The sequence below is a fragment of the Cygnus olor genome, chromosome 11 (assembly GCF_009769625.2).
Source record: "Cygnus olor isolate bCygOlo1 chromosome 11, bCygOlo1.pri.v2, whole genome shotgun sequence".
In the NCBI taxonomy this organism is placed as follows: Eukaryota; Metazoa; Chordata; class Aves; order Anseriformes; family Anatidae; genus Cygnus; species Cygnus olor.
Window position 1 is genome coordinate 2,764,768 of NC_049179.1, and position 15,946 is coordinate 2,780,713.

General features: G+C 36.7%; 1 protein-coding gene across 6 annotated transcripts in view; it reads right to left on the reverse strand.

Moving 5' to 3' along the window:
* WDR72 (WD repeat domain 72) overlaps positions 1-10,252 on the reverse strand; it is a 121,128-nt gene extending 110,876 nt beyond the window's left edge. For 2 of the 6 annotated variants that reach the window (XM_040570307.1, XM_040570308.1), the window contains exons 1-2: positions 9,469-10,252; positions 641-802 (exon numbers count right to left, since the gene is read on the reverse strand). In XM_040570307.1, coding sequence (XP_040426241.1) covers positions 641-793 — 153 coding nt within the window. In that variant the 5' untranslated portion in view covers positions 794-802; positions 9,469-10,252. Of the gene's footprint in view, positions 1-640; positions 803-9,468 lie in introns of those variants that run through there. The other 4 variants (XM_040570310.1, XM_040570312.1, XM_040570309.1 and 1 more) reach the window with 4 other exon arrangements.
* Between the last annotated feature and the right edge of the window lie 5,694 nt (positions 10,253-15,946).

The window sequence follows — 15,946 nt, forward strand, 5'->3', positions numbered from 1 at the left end:
AAGAGGTAGCCCCATTAAAAAAGCAAACTAAAGTTTCAAGCCATATTTGAGCTCAGATGACATCAAAAACTAAAACAAAGCCATCCCTCTAGGAACACAGTCAAAAGTTAGCATTGCTTTGACTCCATTCCATTTTGAGGAAAATAAGTGTGAAAGAGCAGCAATAAGCCAGTAGGTTTGCAGCTTAATTATACCAATAATATGTATTCCCAATATTTAATCTTACTACTTCCATCTTTTCACAAGTTTTCCCATTAACTTGGTAGACAGCTCTGATTTTGTAAATAGGTGTTTAATCTTGAAATGTTAGGCCACATTCACCAACTAGTTTAAAGAAAAAGACACTTCACAGGATATGAATTAAAATAGTAGCATATATTTTATACTACTGTGAGTAACAGCGGAACTCACAGCACAATTTCAAATTATAATTATACAGGTCAATGTTCATCTATGAAAAGTTTTCTGAAGTCTGCAAATAACAGGTTATTCATATAGGTATTTCAACATTTATAACTTTGCTTCACGAGTTTCCTATAACAAGTCTCACACTTTAATAATTAAAGTGCAAGAGTCTGGATAATTCCACTGTTGGTAATAAAATAGAAAACTCCAATCCATCAATTTGGCAGACACAAACCTTTAATTCTGATGAAAGATCCCAGAGACATATTTGTCCCTCTTGACTTCCTGTAACAATAGTCTGCTGGTCATCTGTAATCATAATAGCAGTGATGCTGTGAGAGGGAGCAATTTTGCCCCACACTGCCACAGCCTGTACTGATACATTCATAGCTGGCACCTGAAAACAGAAAAAAGTCAAGATGATTTTAAGTCACATGCGATTAAAAAAAGAAAACACAACACAAACAAAAGCAAAACACAGTCAAGCAGTTGAATCAACATTTGAAAAGGGGAGCTACAGAAAAGCTGATGACATTTTGAAATATTTTCTAGTTGTTGCCAATATCCCACTAACACTTTCATTGAAATAGCTACCCATTAATAGCTTATATATACAATGGGACAGTGATGTGCTGCTATTTTAAATTTATGCAGTAACAAACAGGACCAATGTTACATACCAGTACTATCACAATACTGAAATATCAGCAACAGGAGTCTTGCACCATCTCACACAACCTGCCTTAGATCTGATGGGCACATGCCACTATTTTTGTCCTAAGTTTCTATTGGTGGAGTGTACCGTGCCTACTTTCCACCTCCTACAAGCAGTGCTGTTCACACCCAGCAGCAAACTAGAGCATAGGGATGGCTGGGGAACAGGGGTGTCAGTAAAGAGTCTGTGGTTCCTAGAAGGATAAAGGAAGACAGAAACGGGGTGCTAGAAGGACAGAACAGGAGGTGGGTCAGGGACAGAAATGACACCTAGAACAGTGAAAAATTCTACCCTCAACCACTGAGCATCATCTCCTACAGATGTGACCCAAAAGGAAGATGGGGGCAGACCTGCAGTCAGTAACATGTAGTAGAACAAGACTGTTCATTCTTCCTAACTCATGTGTCCCTTGTCTGAAAGATTTGTCAACGTAATAGATTTCAACCACTACTGAGAAAAAATAGTTTACTGGAACTGTCCAAAATGACTACTAGTCATGAGATTCTTATGAACTGCATTTCCAGGAAACTATTACAGTGCCTGTTCAGACAACAGTACTTACAAGATCTTCCTCATTAAACAAGTTCTACTTTTTTTGTTTTTAAAAATTGATGCATGTTTGTTTTAAAAACACTTCAGCTTACTAGCTGGATTCTGTACTAGTTTTGCTTCAAACAAAGTCTTGGGGAGAAAACTGCTGTCTCATAGTCACCTCAAGCCTTTTTTTTTTTTGCATTCATGCATTCATAAGTGTAACATATTTACAGAGTACTCCCAATGGCATCCTCAAAATGAGAAAACATCTGAACATAAATAATTTGATATTTAAATAGTCAGCTTATCTAAAAATATATATTTGTCCTGTTAAGACTTCTCAGAGGAACTAGTAACACACCCAAATATGTCTCCTTTGGGTCAACTTATGTAAAAGTATTGGTTACTAAAAAACTTACACAGATGAACAATATCTTTATCATCTGTGCCTTTACATGAAGAATTCCTACAATAAACTGGCAGTGTCTACCTGAGCCCAAATGCAAAGTATTTCCATATCCTGCACCCTTTGCAAAAATATGTGAAATGAAACAGGTGCCAGTAATAGGGTGCTAGAACAGTACAGATGGAAAAGGTCAACCAAAAGAGGAGACAGCAAAGCTGAAATCTCAGGAGACAGAAACTGAGCAGTACAAAGTATGTGGCAGCAGATAACAGCCAGCTAAAGGAAGTAATACAACAATCATGCAAGAGCATGAAAGCGCAGTTCCTACAATAATTCAGAAAAGACTACAAAGCAGAAAAGGAAACAGAAGCAGCCTTTTAAGTTAAGTTTAAAGAAAATTTAATTCAGACTATTGCTAAATTCTACACCGCAGCAGCTGAAGGGAGACAATTATTACTACTATTAATAAAAGCCTTAAGTGACACAGAACTATGGGAATGGTCTTAACTGCTGACAACAACATGAGATGAAGAGCTCAACCACTGAGAAAAAGAACTGAAAAGTCTGGCATGGCAACCTATCAATGCAGGAGGACTGTCCATGCAAACTCAGCCAGAATATCAAAGGCAAAGGAAGAGGAACCTGAGAAATGAATTATGAGAGCAAGAGTTTGTTAGGCTAAAATACACTTAGTTTACTTTTAAAGCAATACTTTGGTGTATGCCCACAGTGTGAGATATTATTGATCTCAGCTTTAGAATTTGATTTTTCTATTTATTTTTTTAATTTCTAGTCATACAAAGTATTATGTTCACTGAAAAACAGTAATTTTCTTTTTTGCTTTATGCCCTGAATAGTTGTTCTATCCAAACTTTAGAGATACATTTCTAGATATTGGCTAGGCAAAGAAAATTCACCTTTTTCATAACATTTATACAATGGTGGCTGCGAAGGTAATATTTGAACGATAAGCCAAATCCTAGGTCTTTAAGATGTGCTTTTTCTTTTCCTCCTGCATATCATATAGTCATTTATACTTGTGCTATGGGAATGTTCAATTGGTGTAAAACACCATAAGGTAGCAGAACCCAGTTTTGTACTGTATTGAATATGAAGCTGTAAGTTGTAATTTTCTGCATCAGAAATATAGAATCAAGATAAATATTCTTAGTTGAAGACCCACTGCTGAGTAAGTGATGCATAAGAGAACTCAACACAAATTAAACAAATTACTAGAATTTGCTAGTATACAATCTATTTATACACATTTGTTTTAGACCACAACTGTAAGGAATTAATAAACAGCTATCACTAAGGACAAATCATTCTAAATTCACTCTTATATAAATGAAGGTTTACAAGAACCTCTTGACCTTTTTATGTTTGCCCTTCGTGGCTGAAGACTGAGAAAAGTAGAAAACAGTATATTAATTTGTGTTAATATAACTGTCCCTAACTACCCCCCTTGCTTAACTTTTTTTAGATCAAGGTATTTTAATGCACAAGATAAAAAGTACTTTGCATAAAGGTTTTTCTTCAAAGAATACCATGACTTCCCTAGAAATATCATATACTTACGTGTACACGTGCACATACATTCTTTGTCTATTAGCTTTATCAAAACTATTTATTGAAGGTGATAACAGAGCAAAAAAAGTTCATATAAATCAGACTATTCCTTTAGAAAGGTAAAATCTGTTTCCACAAAGTCAAATATTGCCAAAGGCATGTATCGCCTGCATGTAAGCTTATCAGCACATGCTAAATTCCTCCAGCTCTGCCCACTCAAGCAGATCTGATTCGTTGTATTAGCTTGTAATCCAACTTTAAATCAAGTTCCTCAGTCCAGCTCCCTATTTCTCCCTGCTTGCAACCTAATACACTTCTGTTTGTCCTGCCCTCATTTCACTGCCAAAAAGTACTCCCTCATGACTGTCAAAATAATGTTCTTAGTTAAAGCCATTCCAGTTCATTCCGCCTCTAACTTGTTACATCTCCACCCTGCTGTCTCTAGTTCTGTGAGCATTTCACACTGGAACCACAGCACAAGCCTCTTGGAAAATTATCCCAATCTACACAGCTTGAAGGACTTCAGGTGTGCTATTTTAACTACTTTGGACCATTTACACAGTATCAAATCTTCCATTTGAATAGCTGAATACAATTATAGTTCTACAGAAGCTGCAATGTATTTAGAAGTCCAATCAAAAACTTTAAGCCTGCAAAGAGGAGGAGGTATGCTTTTGGACACGTTTCTAAGCATATATTCACAGCCATTTGAAGTGAAAGACATGGGTTCTGTTTTGCTCCCACTGAAGTCTATGGCTTACATTCTCTATTTGGCTTTATGTTTATAGATAGAGCTTATTCAAAAGCATAAAGGAAACTTGGAACAATATTAAACTATTAGCTACAGTTATAGGAATCACTTATTCATACAAGACATCCTGAATTCTGAATGCAAACTTCAGAATTCTTCAGTTCTAATGTGTCAAGGTCCTTAGAACTAGGAAGTGAACTTGCCTGAGATATAATCTCATACAGTTCATGTAATAAAACACCAGTTTTGACAGAAAAGCCTCCTCAAAACATCCCATAATGAGAGGTACTGAATAGGTATTTATAGCTTACCTAGGGAAGGAAGGACTTTGTATTCCTCCCCAACCCCCCCCCCCCCCCCCCAAAAAAAAAAAATTAAAATCACTCTACAGATGACAGTCATCCCATCAGAAAACCTTTTCTGGCTTTGTATTTTTACTTATTTTGTTTTTCTCTGCATCCTGTGCAATACAAAGTCAGTTGTTTCAAAATCCAGTTAAATACATGACAACGGGGCGGGGGGGGGGGGGGGTTGAGGGAGGGGGTATACAGAAATTGGTTTACAGACCTGAAAGTATTAAGAGATGAGCAGCATCTAACTGTTTATATTGGATTCAAAATTCAAGTATTTAGAGAAGGTTAAGTTGGCCAAACTGATCAAAAGTAACTATTGAAAATTTTATAAAAGCAACGTGCACCTATCAAGACGCTATTTGCCCAAACAACAGTATCTTTGATGGCCACATGAAACAGCATGTCAGCTATCTCACCCTCTTTAGCTTCATCATTGTGGTAAAGTGTTCTGAAATATGTTTTAAGCAGAGCCGGGTAGGTTTTGACAACAAATTCCTAAGGTTTGTGTGTTCCTAACCCACCTCATTCTCCTATTCCCATCTATTCTGTATCTGACATTCTAACATTTTTGTAGTTAGTGAAAAAAGTATTTTACTTAAATGTAACAAAACAGAATGCAAGTCAAAGCTACCACAAATTTCTCAGAATTTACTTTAACCTGTAAATACTGCACTGTCCTTAAGAATGACGTGTTATCTCCAGTAATCAGCAAAGATATTTGTTCCAGAACTAAAAGATTACACTCACTCACTGTCCACAATATAGAACGAGTCCCTCTAATAGCCACAATTAAGATACATTGCAATTAGAGCTAAAACCTTTTAAAGATGCAGAAGTGACATAATGCTGCCTTTGTAAGCTTGCTGATACTCCGCAATGCCCGTGCTGCTGGTCCCAACTTTGTTATTTACATAAGTTACTATTCAGAATCTTATATCTGTGAATCTGAAAATACAGCTCGACAATATCTTGCCGTTTGTGAAACAGCAGGGTGCACGTGCATGCAATGGAATAAATTAGAAAAGAAATGCAATATGAGAAAGCTTAAGTGAGAAATAGGAATAAAATAGAGAGGCAGAGGCTGCAGGGAAGAAAGCAGAGGGCATAATGGTAGAAAAAGAAAAGGACATGAGGTTAGGTAAATTAAAATGGAATGATAACCAAAGAAATGACACTAAACAACAGGACAAAGATAAGAAATACATTTGAAGTAGTTAATAGCAACAACTTCAAACCAATTAGTATTCAGCACATTACACAATAGATATAATAACTGGCTCCTTTAAGATGTGCATTCTTGTGTCTGTGCATATAAGACAAAAAAAGGTTTTATATTTCAAGTAATTAATACCTCTAATCAGATGTTGAGCAACAATTAAAATACTTCAGTCATCAACATCTCTATTTCCCACCTCTTTGTTCTAATGTATTCTGCCAGAACTTGCATTATTCCACACTTTTCTCTTGACTTTGGTTTGGTGGTTTCATCCCCTCACATTCATCCTGGAGGCCCTGCCAGCCTGCCACTAACTTCCAGTTTAAGATTTAACAGGACTTCCTTGGAGACCCGGATGGACTACACGCTAGTCAGCCAGAGGAGTCACTGCTGAGTGACCAGCAGACCTCCCCTGCGATGTGAAGGTGCCGCTTTACAGGCCAAGGGAGCAAGATACCGAGACCAGGAATCAATACAGACCATTTTAACTAGCTAGAACCACCTAGTAATACCTTGTTTGTATTTCTTCAATGAGTGACACAAGAAACACTTATTTCATTCCACACAATAATTTACCACAATCAGAAGGAGCACAGTAAGGGCAACACCATCTCCCAGCTGCTGATTACATCAAAGGTTTGCAGCACAAATTCAATTTTATGATGTTAATCTCAGCCTGCCACTCAGAAATTTTCTCTGAGGGATATGATTTTTCTCTGGATTTCATTTTAAGAATGATTTTCTTCTTCTACAATCAATAAAGATATGTTTTCATCAAAAGACTCTATCTTGGCAGAATTCAATTGGCCATTTCAAAACCTTTTGGTGACACAATATTAATTAAAATAGTTTATGTTGCTCCTAAACTGGAAAATGGGGCAGTGAAAACATCAGCAACTCAGAACCCTTGTACTCTACACACTGTAATAAGGTACGATAGAATAGCCTGCACCTCCTTGAAGTTACTGCATTACCCCATAACCTGTTATATTATTTAAAGCTTGCTAGACAAACATCACGAGATGCTCTTTGGCCAAGTGAAAAAATCAAAATGCATGGAAAAATATAAAAATCCACTTCCTTTTACTGTCATTAAATGCTTCAACAACAAAACCAAGGATCTAGTAGCTGTGTAAACATTGTCTGACAACAATTAATGCATGTGAGCTAACAAACTTGTTTTTAAACCACATATTAAGAGATCCTGTGTACATGCAGTTTATTTGGGGGAAAAAAAAAAAGTACATTATACAAGTGTTTGGAGCCCAAAAAGTGTCATTTAAAAATCACATTTCTTTTTATTGTCTGAATGTCCTATCGAATACAAGACTAGTTATCTATAGGAAATGAGATGTTTGAGCATCTTAGTCCTATCTGAATTAAGGTAGGACTTCCTTAAGCATACAAATAGCATCACTTAAGTCTTCTTCAGTGGAGTTACTCATATTTAAATGGTGAAAAGTATTACTTATGTGGGTATTTAATCAGGGAGGTTTTATGAGAAGTTCACTCCTCCGGTTCCTACAGGAAAGCATATATAACAGAAGGGGGCCACCAGTATCTGCAGATGTTAAACTCAGATTACTACAAAGTTGCACCAAACTGACATAAAGACATGTTTTAGCCTTAACTTTTCTATACACTAAATTATGCCTACCTTTATTAAATAGTAAGTTTTCCATATGGAAAAAGTGCTGCTTCCTTGTGCTAGCAAAGAGACAGCTCCCTAGACTTTCCTATTAAGTTCTTTTGAGTAAAGTCATTTATGTTCTTTAAGGAAACAGTGATTCCCACAAGCATCACAGAATCTGCTAAGGTAGCTCCAACCCCAAGTTTATGGCCTATATGCCTCGGAAAACAGAGAATAACAAACTATGTCAAGAATTCACACAGATATAAGCAAAGTCGTATATAATCTACAATAGGTTTGATGTACTTTGACTTTTATGACATACCACAGATTCTGTAACAAACTAGCCATAACTAAGCCTACAGAATTCTTTCTTATTTACACTACTTTAACAGAAAAGAAAATCTGGCAAGGTCAAGATACTTTAAATCTGAAAAATTTTTAAATCTCAAACTGAAAGTCAGTGAACATTCATCAAAGATTTGGTCACTCAATTTGTCTTCCTTAAGTGACCTTGAAGTCACTGAAGATAAATCTGTTGAACAACAGGGTGGTGTTTTTGGTTCAGCTACACTGTACTCCAGAATGTTGAAATAACAAACAAACTTGGAATCAGATGCTGGAAATAAAACAATTAAAACATTTCATCAGCCTTTGGCTTTTGTATAACGATGTAATAATCACTAATTAGCATTGTAATCAATTGCATCATAATGAAGACTTCCAACCTATGGCAATTCAAGAACTCCTTATTTTTCCATCCTGCTCTTTGAATATTCTATATTACCAAACAGGCCTCTATGCAGTGTTCTGTGCTATGGGGCATGCAACTGTTTAGTGTAAACTAGTCTAAATGATTTATAATATGTACATAGCCAAATAAGCTTAAGTACAAAGACACTGTTTATTATGAAGCAAAATCAAAGTCCAGAACTGATTCAATGCATTGCAATGCATGGACTGCACTTCTTGTTACAGTAAATTTCTAACTTTAACACCAAGAACATGTAATGAAAATTCCAGTCTTGTTGTGAGATCAGGCCTGCCAACCAACCCAAGCCTTGCGAGCAGAACTAGCTCACCACAACAGCCGTTCCTGTAATGAACGTTTCCAAAGGACCATAGTTCTTTACCAAAGGCAGTGTGTTAAAATTCCCTGATCAATTAAGAAAACACTGCTATAATAATCCTAGCAATGACTAGAGAAGTAACCACAACAGAAACATGAGAGCAATGGCATTGTAACGCTCTAATTGAGCTATCTCCATTGACCGAAATTGGTATCCAAAACCATTTTCAAGAGAAACAGGAAGAGTTATTCAACAACTATAAAACAAATTTGTTTCTACTCTAATATAAATTACTCTACTTTGCATCTACCCAATAGGGCATTGCTAAAATAGCACAAAAGCATTCTGCCATTTCCATGGCTTACTGTTTCCAGCCCTGCTGTGTCCTCACGTCACTGCTTTTCCCCAGAAAGACCAAGGATGAAGCTCACTCTCACGCAGCCAACATATACACAAGTCTCCTGATTTTCTTGGGCTAGGAACACTCACATTGGACACCTAACACCAGGTACCAAACCTCAGATGTAACGCAGCTGTACAGGTATTGAAGGGGACGTACAGATGGGCCAGAAGCAGTTGAAAGAAGTCTGCTCTACTCAAACAGAACTCCCAGGAGCTCGTACAAAGCTGGACCCAGGATCCTGACCAAGCACTACGCCGGCCCCAGCCGTCCCGAAGCACCCTCACGGCCGCCACCGCTCCCTCCGGCTCCGGGCACCAGCGGCGGGACGCGGAGCTCCGGCCCCCACGGAGCGGTGAAAGAGGGGGGAGGGTGCCCGAGGGGCGCACCGCAAGAGCCGAGCGGGTACAGCCCCTTACCTCTAGTGGCTCCCAGGCACCGCGAGCGAGGGTAGGACCAAGCGACAGCAGCGAGAGCGCGGAGGGGATAGGGAGGGAGTTAGCGCCGGTTTTATCCCGCTCAGGGGAGGCTGCACCCGGCTCTGCACCCGCCCCGGGCGCGGGACGGCGGACGGAGCAGGGGCGGCTCGCACCGCCCTGTCACAGCCCAACGGCGCCCGTGTTGCGCCACCCTGTCAGAGCCCAACGGTTCTCGCTGAGGTGAAGAGTTTAAACGGTAGTTTTCCGCCTTAACAATTTTTTTTTTTTTTGAGGGGGGTTGAGGGAGGATGAACGTAATGAGAAGAAATAGAGACTAGAGAAAAAATAAATAGGGTTAAACCTGGGCTACAGCTACCCTGCCAGCCCCTTCACAGGTCTATAGGCTCTGTTAGAGGCAGGGCCAGACTGTACCCCACCCAGGGCGGGTCTGAGATGTGCAAACCCGTCCTTCAGAAGTTATCCCTTAATGATGATGAGGTACAGGTAGTTTTTTCAACCATCTGTCCTGCTTCAAGCACGGCAAAAAGAGCATTTCTATTTGCAGCGGCAGATTGAAGGTGTGGCTGAAGGTGAGGGTAGCTCTCCCGCGATGCAAGCTTTCAGACAGGTGCTCCTAGGGTAAACTTAATTTCTGACAGGTGTAGGAATACGCAGCTGCTGTGGGGGCTCAATATGAGAGGGCAGTTAGCTGCGGAGTTAGGCTTTCCATGGCGTGAGGGGGATATTGATCATTAGGGATGTAAACTTCTATGCTTCAAATGTTTACGCTTGAAAATAGTAACTTAGTTAACTTACAGTAAATAAATTGTGAGCAGGAGAAAAGAAGTGAATAAACAAATGAGGTTTCCTTAGGTTCACAAGTCTGTATTTTTCTTGTTCAAGTATCAGATATAAAGCAACTATTGCCTGTGAGATGTTCTGTGAGGGGCCAATGTGGATTGGCTGCAATGTACACCTGTGAGTTTGTCTTTTCTGATGAAAGACTTAATTAGAGCTGAACTAACAAATTACTGAGAGTTATCATTATATAGAAGTTTGTGTTGCTAAGCCTACAACTTCCTGAATTTTCCTGCTTAATGTTTGCTGAAATGATATTGAAATGCACAGGGAGTAGGGTGCAAAGAAGTTTAAGTATATCTTTAATGCCCGTACTTCTTCTGTTTTAATACAACAGCTAACTTTCTGTTTTAATACAGTAACTAGTATGGTGGCTTACATTTGCTGTGTCTCTGTTTTGGTAACATCAAAGTCATGCTTACACTAAGAATGTTTCTCTGAGGTACCTGCTTTAAGATAAAATAGCAATGTTTTTTAAAAAAATATGTAATTATAGTCTTTGTCTATTGGCTACATTGTAAGGGTAAGTAAACACAAGGAAAAGAAGCTTATAAAGCTCACGAAATTTTGAAACGCACTTCTCTCAAACTTTTATCTTCTTACTAGCTCTGCAGTTCAACTTTCAGAAGATTTTTTTTTTTAATGTTATAAGATTAAAATCTTAAGAGATGAAACTTCTTACACTGCTTTACTTCACAAATGATTTTATGTAGGCAAGTTGTAAACCCTAAAAATAGGCCTCCAGTGGAAAGGGTGATGTCTGGTTAGGTTGTATCACTACAAGTGGCAGACACAGGCATGGAGTATCTTATGGGAAATCTTAAAAAGGCATCTCCTTTCTGGGCTTGCTTCTGGGGATTTCTGTAGTAGTCACACTGAAAGCAAAATGCCTTGATAGCAGTTAATTTATTTAAAAAAAAAAAATCTTTTTTTTTTTTTTTTAAAAAGAACTCACCCTCTAAAGCCAGTGGTATTAACTGGCTTGTCAGCAAGTTTTTGTAGTCAGAAGATGCTTATGAAGAAAGTGAAATAATTGTATGAGACCAAGTAACCCAATAGATAAACCAAATATTCTTTATGCTGTTTGGAACTTCTTGGGGATTGCAAATTCTGCCTGTGAACTTAAATGATTTTTGACAGACTCTTCTTAATCACTGATAGCTGGAAGCTCCCATAAGAAAAACTGTTATGTACATTTTAGCACTGTTTGACACAAACACCTTAATTATATTTCATGCTCAAAGAGGGTCATGGGTCTTTCAACATCATATTTGTTATTTCAGTAGAAAAAATATGCCATAAAAGTAATATCCATATTACCAGCATATCATTTAAATACTGTTTCATGGTAAAAATATTGATTATGCAATCTGTATGTATCATATATGTATGTGTACAGCAATCACTATTCCTTTAAAAACAACGATTTAGTTGTATAAATCATGCAACTTATTCTTAGATATAACATTTTTAAGATAATGTAGTTTGAGGTTGAGGATTTCAAGAGATCACTATTCTTTGCTGGAGGAAAGGAGATCGGCTTTTCTGGACTGTTGGTTGTCCACAAGGAAGGCAAGAGCAATTCACAGATGGAAAAGTATGCAAAGGAGAAGAGTGTAGGCATTGAATAATGTAGGCTTGGGAAGAATCTCTTCTGAAGAAAATAAGATTTTATTTTTTTTTCCCCAAATGTGAACAGACATTGGTTGCTAGTTGTAAAAATAATAATTCAGGAATACATGTTGTTATAGAATACTTGCATTTTATTCCAGCTCTTTTCCTAATTTTCAATCTGACAGGAAAACTATTCCATTTCACCTAAACATAGTTATTTATCACAGGAGGTTTTGTGGTTTGTGTGTGTGAGTTTTTCTGATTGTTTTGTTGAAGATAGCTTATTCTGGCTTGGGGAATTAACTGAGTGCTAGCTCCAGAAATGTCGTGTTCCATTGCAGACTTGGGCACTGGTCTATGCAGAGACATTATGTAGCTAACTTCTATGTCAGTATCTTATTTTCTCCAACTGTAAATTGCTAAAAATAAGTCTTGCTTTGATTATGATAAAAATTGAAATTTATTGATGAAAAGCATTAAAAAAAAACTATGAAAGAACTTCAGAAATGTTTTTTTAACAAACTAGACCTGTTTCTTGTCTATTTTTCATTAAAAATGCCAATTTGCTGATTTATTAACCTTTCAGACCGTATAATAATTTCAGTCTTTATTTACATTATTAGAATCCAGCAACTAATTTCTCCATTTCTCTTATCTTCATCTCCCTCAAAGGACTATCCCTTTTATTAGAATCAGCAGCAAAATAACTTCTATGAACTTAAGTATTCATCTGTTCTCAATTAGCAATCAAGGCATATTTTTGAGATAAGTATGTGCAATCAGTGTTTAGCAACACTGACAGATGTTGCATACTGAAATATGAAACAGCATTAGCTTAGATTACATTAGGGAAGAATTGTCAAGTAGTGAGAATTTATTGTCTTATGTATACTGTGTTGAAATATTGATGAAAAATGTTACATTTGATGTCATTGGAGCTATTGTTTTGCAAAGATAAGCTAGGGGTATGTTCACCACTGGATGTGCTCCTGGAGACTGAAGGATGCTGTTGATTAAATAGACTCTCTTATGAGGAAAAAAAATACAATTTCACCAATTGCTATAGGTTAAACAGATGATACAAGTCTCTACTTGTTATATTCTGGAATTAAAGCATGGCAAAATTCAACCTCTTGTCATCTCTGTCTTACTGGATTTGCAAACTGTACGGTTTGTTTTTTTTCCAGATGAAATGTTATAAACCAATGTTATAACCTCTAGGTCCGACAATAAGGCAGCATCACAATATCATTAATTTGAAAATATAAGTAATAAGTCTTTGCTTACTTAGTGAGGATTAAATGTAATATACACTTTGAGACGCTAGAGGGAGCCAGAGGAAAGCAGGGAGAAAAAAGACACTAATTGCTTAATTTTCCTGAGAAAGTGGAAATGGGATTTGTTATTGTGGAATTGATGTTGAACTAGATTAAGCTTGTAGAAGCACCCTTCTTACTTTTTTTCCACCTCATAACTATTAAAAAAATAATAAAAAAAAAACACACTTTTTTTTCTTGCCTTAATTATTCTCTTTATGCTTTGCCTTGTAAGATTATCTGTACAAAATGGATTTAGTTTTTGTGAGTTGTGTTGTTGTTTCTGAGTAAAAATGTGGAATACTTACCTCTATCATCGTAAACAATATGAAAATTTTGAGACAAATTTTCCCAATTTTAAAATTCCTTTAAATAAACAACATAACCATACCTTTTCCTGTAGTCTTGCTCCTGTAAGGTCTTAAAATGTGGGCAATTATGAAAGCTGTATTTGTTTCTAGGAGTTTCTCACTTTCCTGGGATGTGAGAAACCATGAGAAAAAAATTATTTGCACTGTCTTTCTACAGAAGTGTGACAGGAAATATCTTGGTTTCTGGTAAATTTGTGTTTAATGTGACTTTAGGGCATAAAGTGATTTTAAAAGAAAAGTCTGGAAGTGCTGAGCTATTACAGATATTTAGAAATACTGATTTTAGAGGGAACATTCATGAACATAAGATATGGCTATATTTCCAAACAGACACAGGATATAAATTCTTATCGATAGTTCCACTGCTCTTCTTTTAATACTAATATTTTAAAGCTAGTTGAAGAGAAGATTACAGCTTTAAAGAGAAGTCAAGAGCCCATACAGATTAAATGCAGCCATTGAATGTCCCGATGCTTTGAAAAATTTTCCATGCTTAATAGCAAGCTTGTGAAATCTGCAACACATGCAACTGATTTTAGGCTCCTGAGACTTACCAATGTTGACTGGGTTAGAAAACATTCTGCTAAATCACAGGATAGTGATAGTCAAATGAAGACTCTTATTTTTATCTGTTTGCTTAGAAACCTTTTTTTCCTCCTCTCTTAAGGGTGTACCTTTTTACATATAGAACAATTCCATTAACACAAAGAAAGCTAGCTAGGTCCAAACACTCCACTGAATCTCAAAGTCATCAGGATGATTGTATCTATAGAAACAATGGGGACAAAATAAGCACCCATTTCAGATCTATAATTAAGAAGAGATACAGAGGCAAAATTACCAAATCTGGTGAATAAGATAAATAATATTCGATGTCCTGAAGAAAGAAAATTTATAAAAACAAAGTACTGTTTTTATAGTAATTAAAACAAAATTAAAAACTAGATATATTTACTCCTTTCTTTGGGTGTGTATTTAAGAAAAAAATGACATTTTTTTTCCATCCCAAACTTTTCACATTAGTATGAAATACTGCGCTGTATTTTAGTTTAGTCTGTTTGTGTATGTGTGACAAGACAAATATTTACTGTGTTTAAAGAGGTAAATAAGTCTGAATACAACTGAAAATCACTTGGGAATGAGAAGGCATTGCTGTCCTCCAGAACAAATGAGAATTTCCACTAGGTGTCTCTAAAATAAAAGTAGTCATGAAGGTAGCAAGTGTGTGTGCATGTGAATGTGTGGAACAGAGATGCAAGAGACTGGAAAACATTTCCTTTCCTAGGGAGCAGACCTGCATTTTTAACAATTGCTGACTGAGCATAAGAGTTTGGGCTGCTGGTGAGCAAAGCTTATTTGAAAACCCTTATTCCTCCTTAATTATAATGAGCACAGTTGAATTTGAATTAGGAGCAACCAATTCTATACAAATCACACTAAGGAGCAGAGCTACTAACAACAAAATAAAAATTTTAGATAATCATGGTTAACTTAAAAATAGATGCTGAATACTAAATAAGCTGGGCTTTTGTTTGTTTTGAGGTTTATACTTCTTTGTGTTAACATAGCCTTTTCTGATCCATCTATACAAAGGCCTTCTGGGGCGTATGACCTCAGTTGCCCAAATGATGAGGCAGAGGTCATAGGTCAGAATAGTACCTAAACTTAGGGAATGTAATCAGAAGTACGTGATCCTTTTCTCAGTATAGTGGTGCGAGGCTTGATTTGTATGCATTCAGTGTTTGTTTATGTAAAATAAAATGTTTCTGTTTTAATAGTGTTCTTCATGAGAAGATCCCGAAGCACAGTACAGATGTTAATTCCAGATGTAGTTTCATAACTAGCTGATTGATAGTTTTCAATCTTCATGGAATGGTAGTTAAGGAAGGAAAGATGTAGATTAACAAGCAAAATTTGTACATAAATCTGTATGTTTTATCTGGGCGTACTCATCCATTTCTTCTAAAGCTTTCTCCTACAGTAAAAACAACAAAGTTTTATCATTAACTTTAGGTGTTCAGTTATTCAGAAACTTAGAAATCTATGGGCACCTACCTTATTTCTACTTGAAATACCACTTTGCAGCAATAGAATGGGAGGAAAAAACTGCCAGATAAAATTACTTCTAGCCTAGTAACCTACTAGCTCCTGTAACTACAAAGCATATGACAGATTGAATACAAATCTAAGACATCTTTTTACATATGTATTAAAACTTCAGGACTTTTTTATTACTGTGCTTTGACTTCTTGTTATTAATCTCCAAAACTTTAGTGGACAGATATTTCAATAAAATTTGTATCCATATACTTGGTTAAC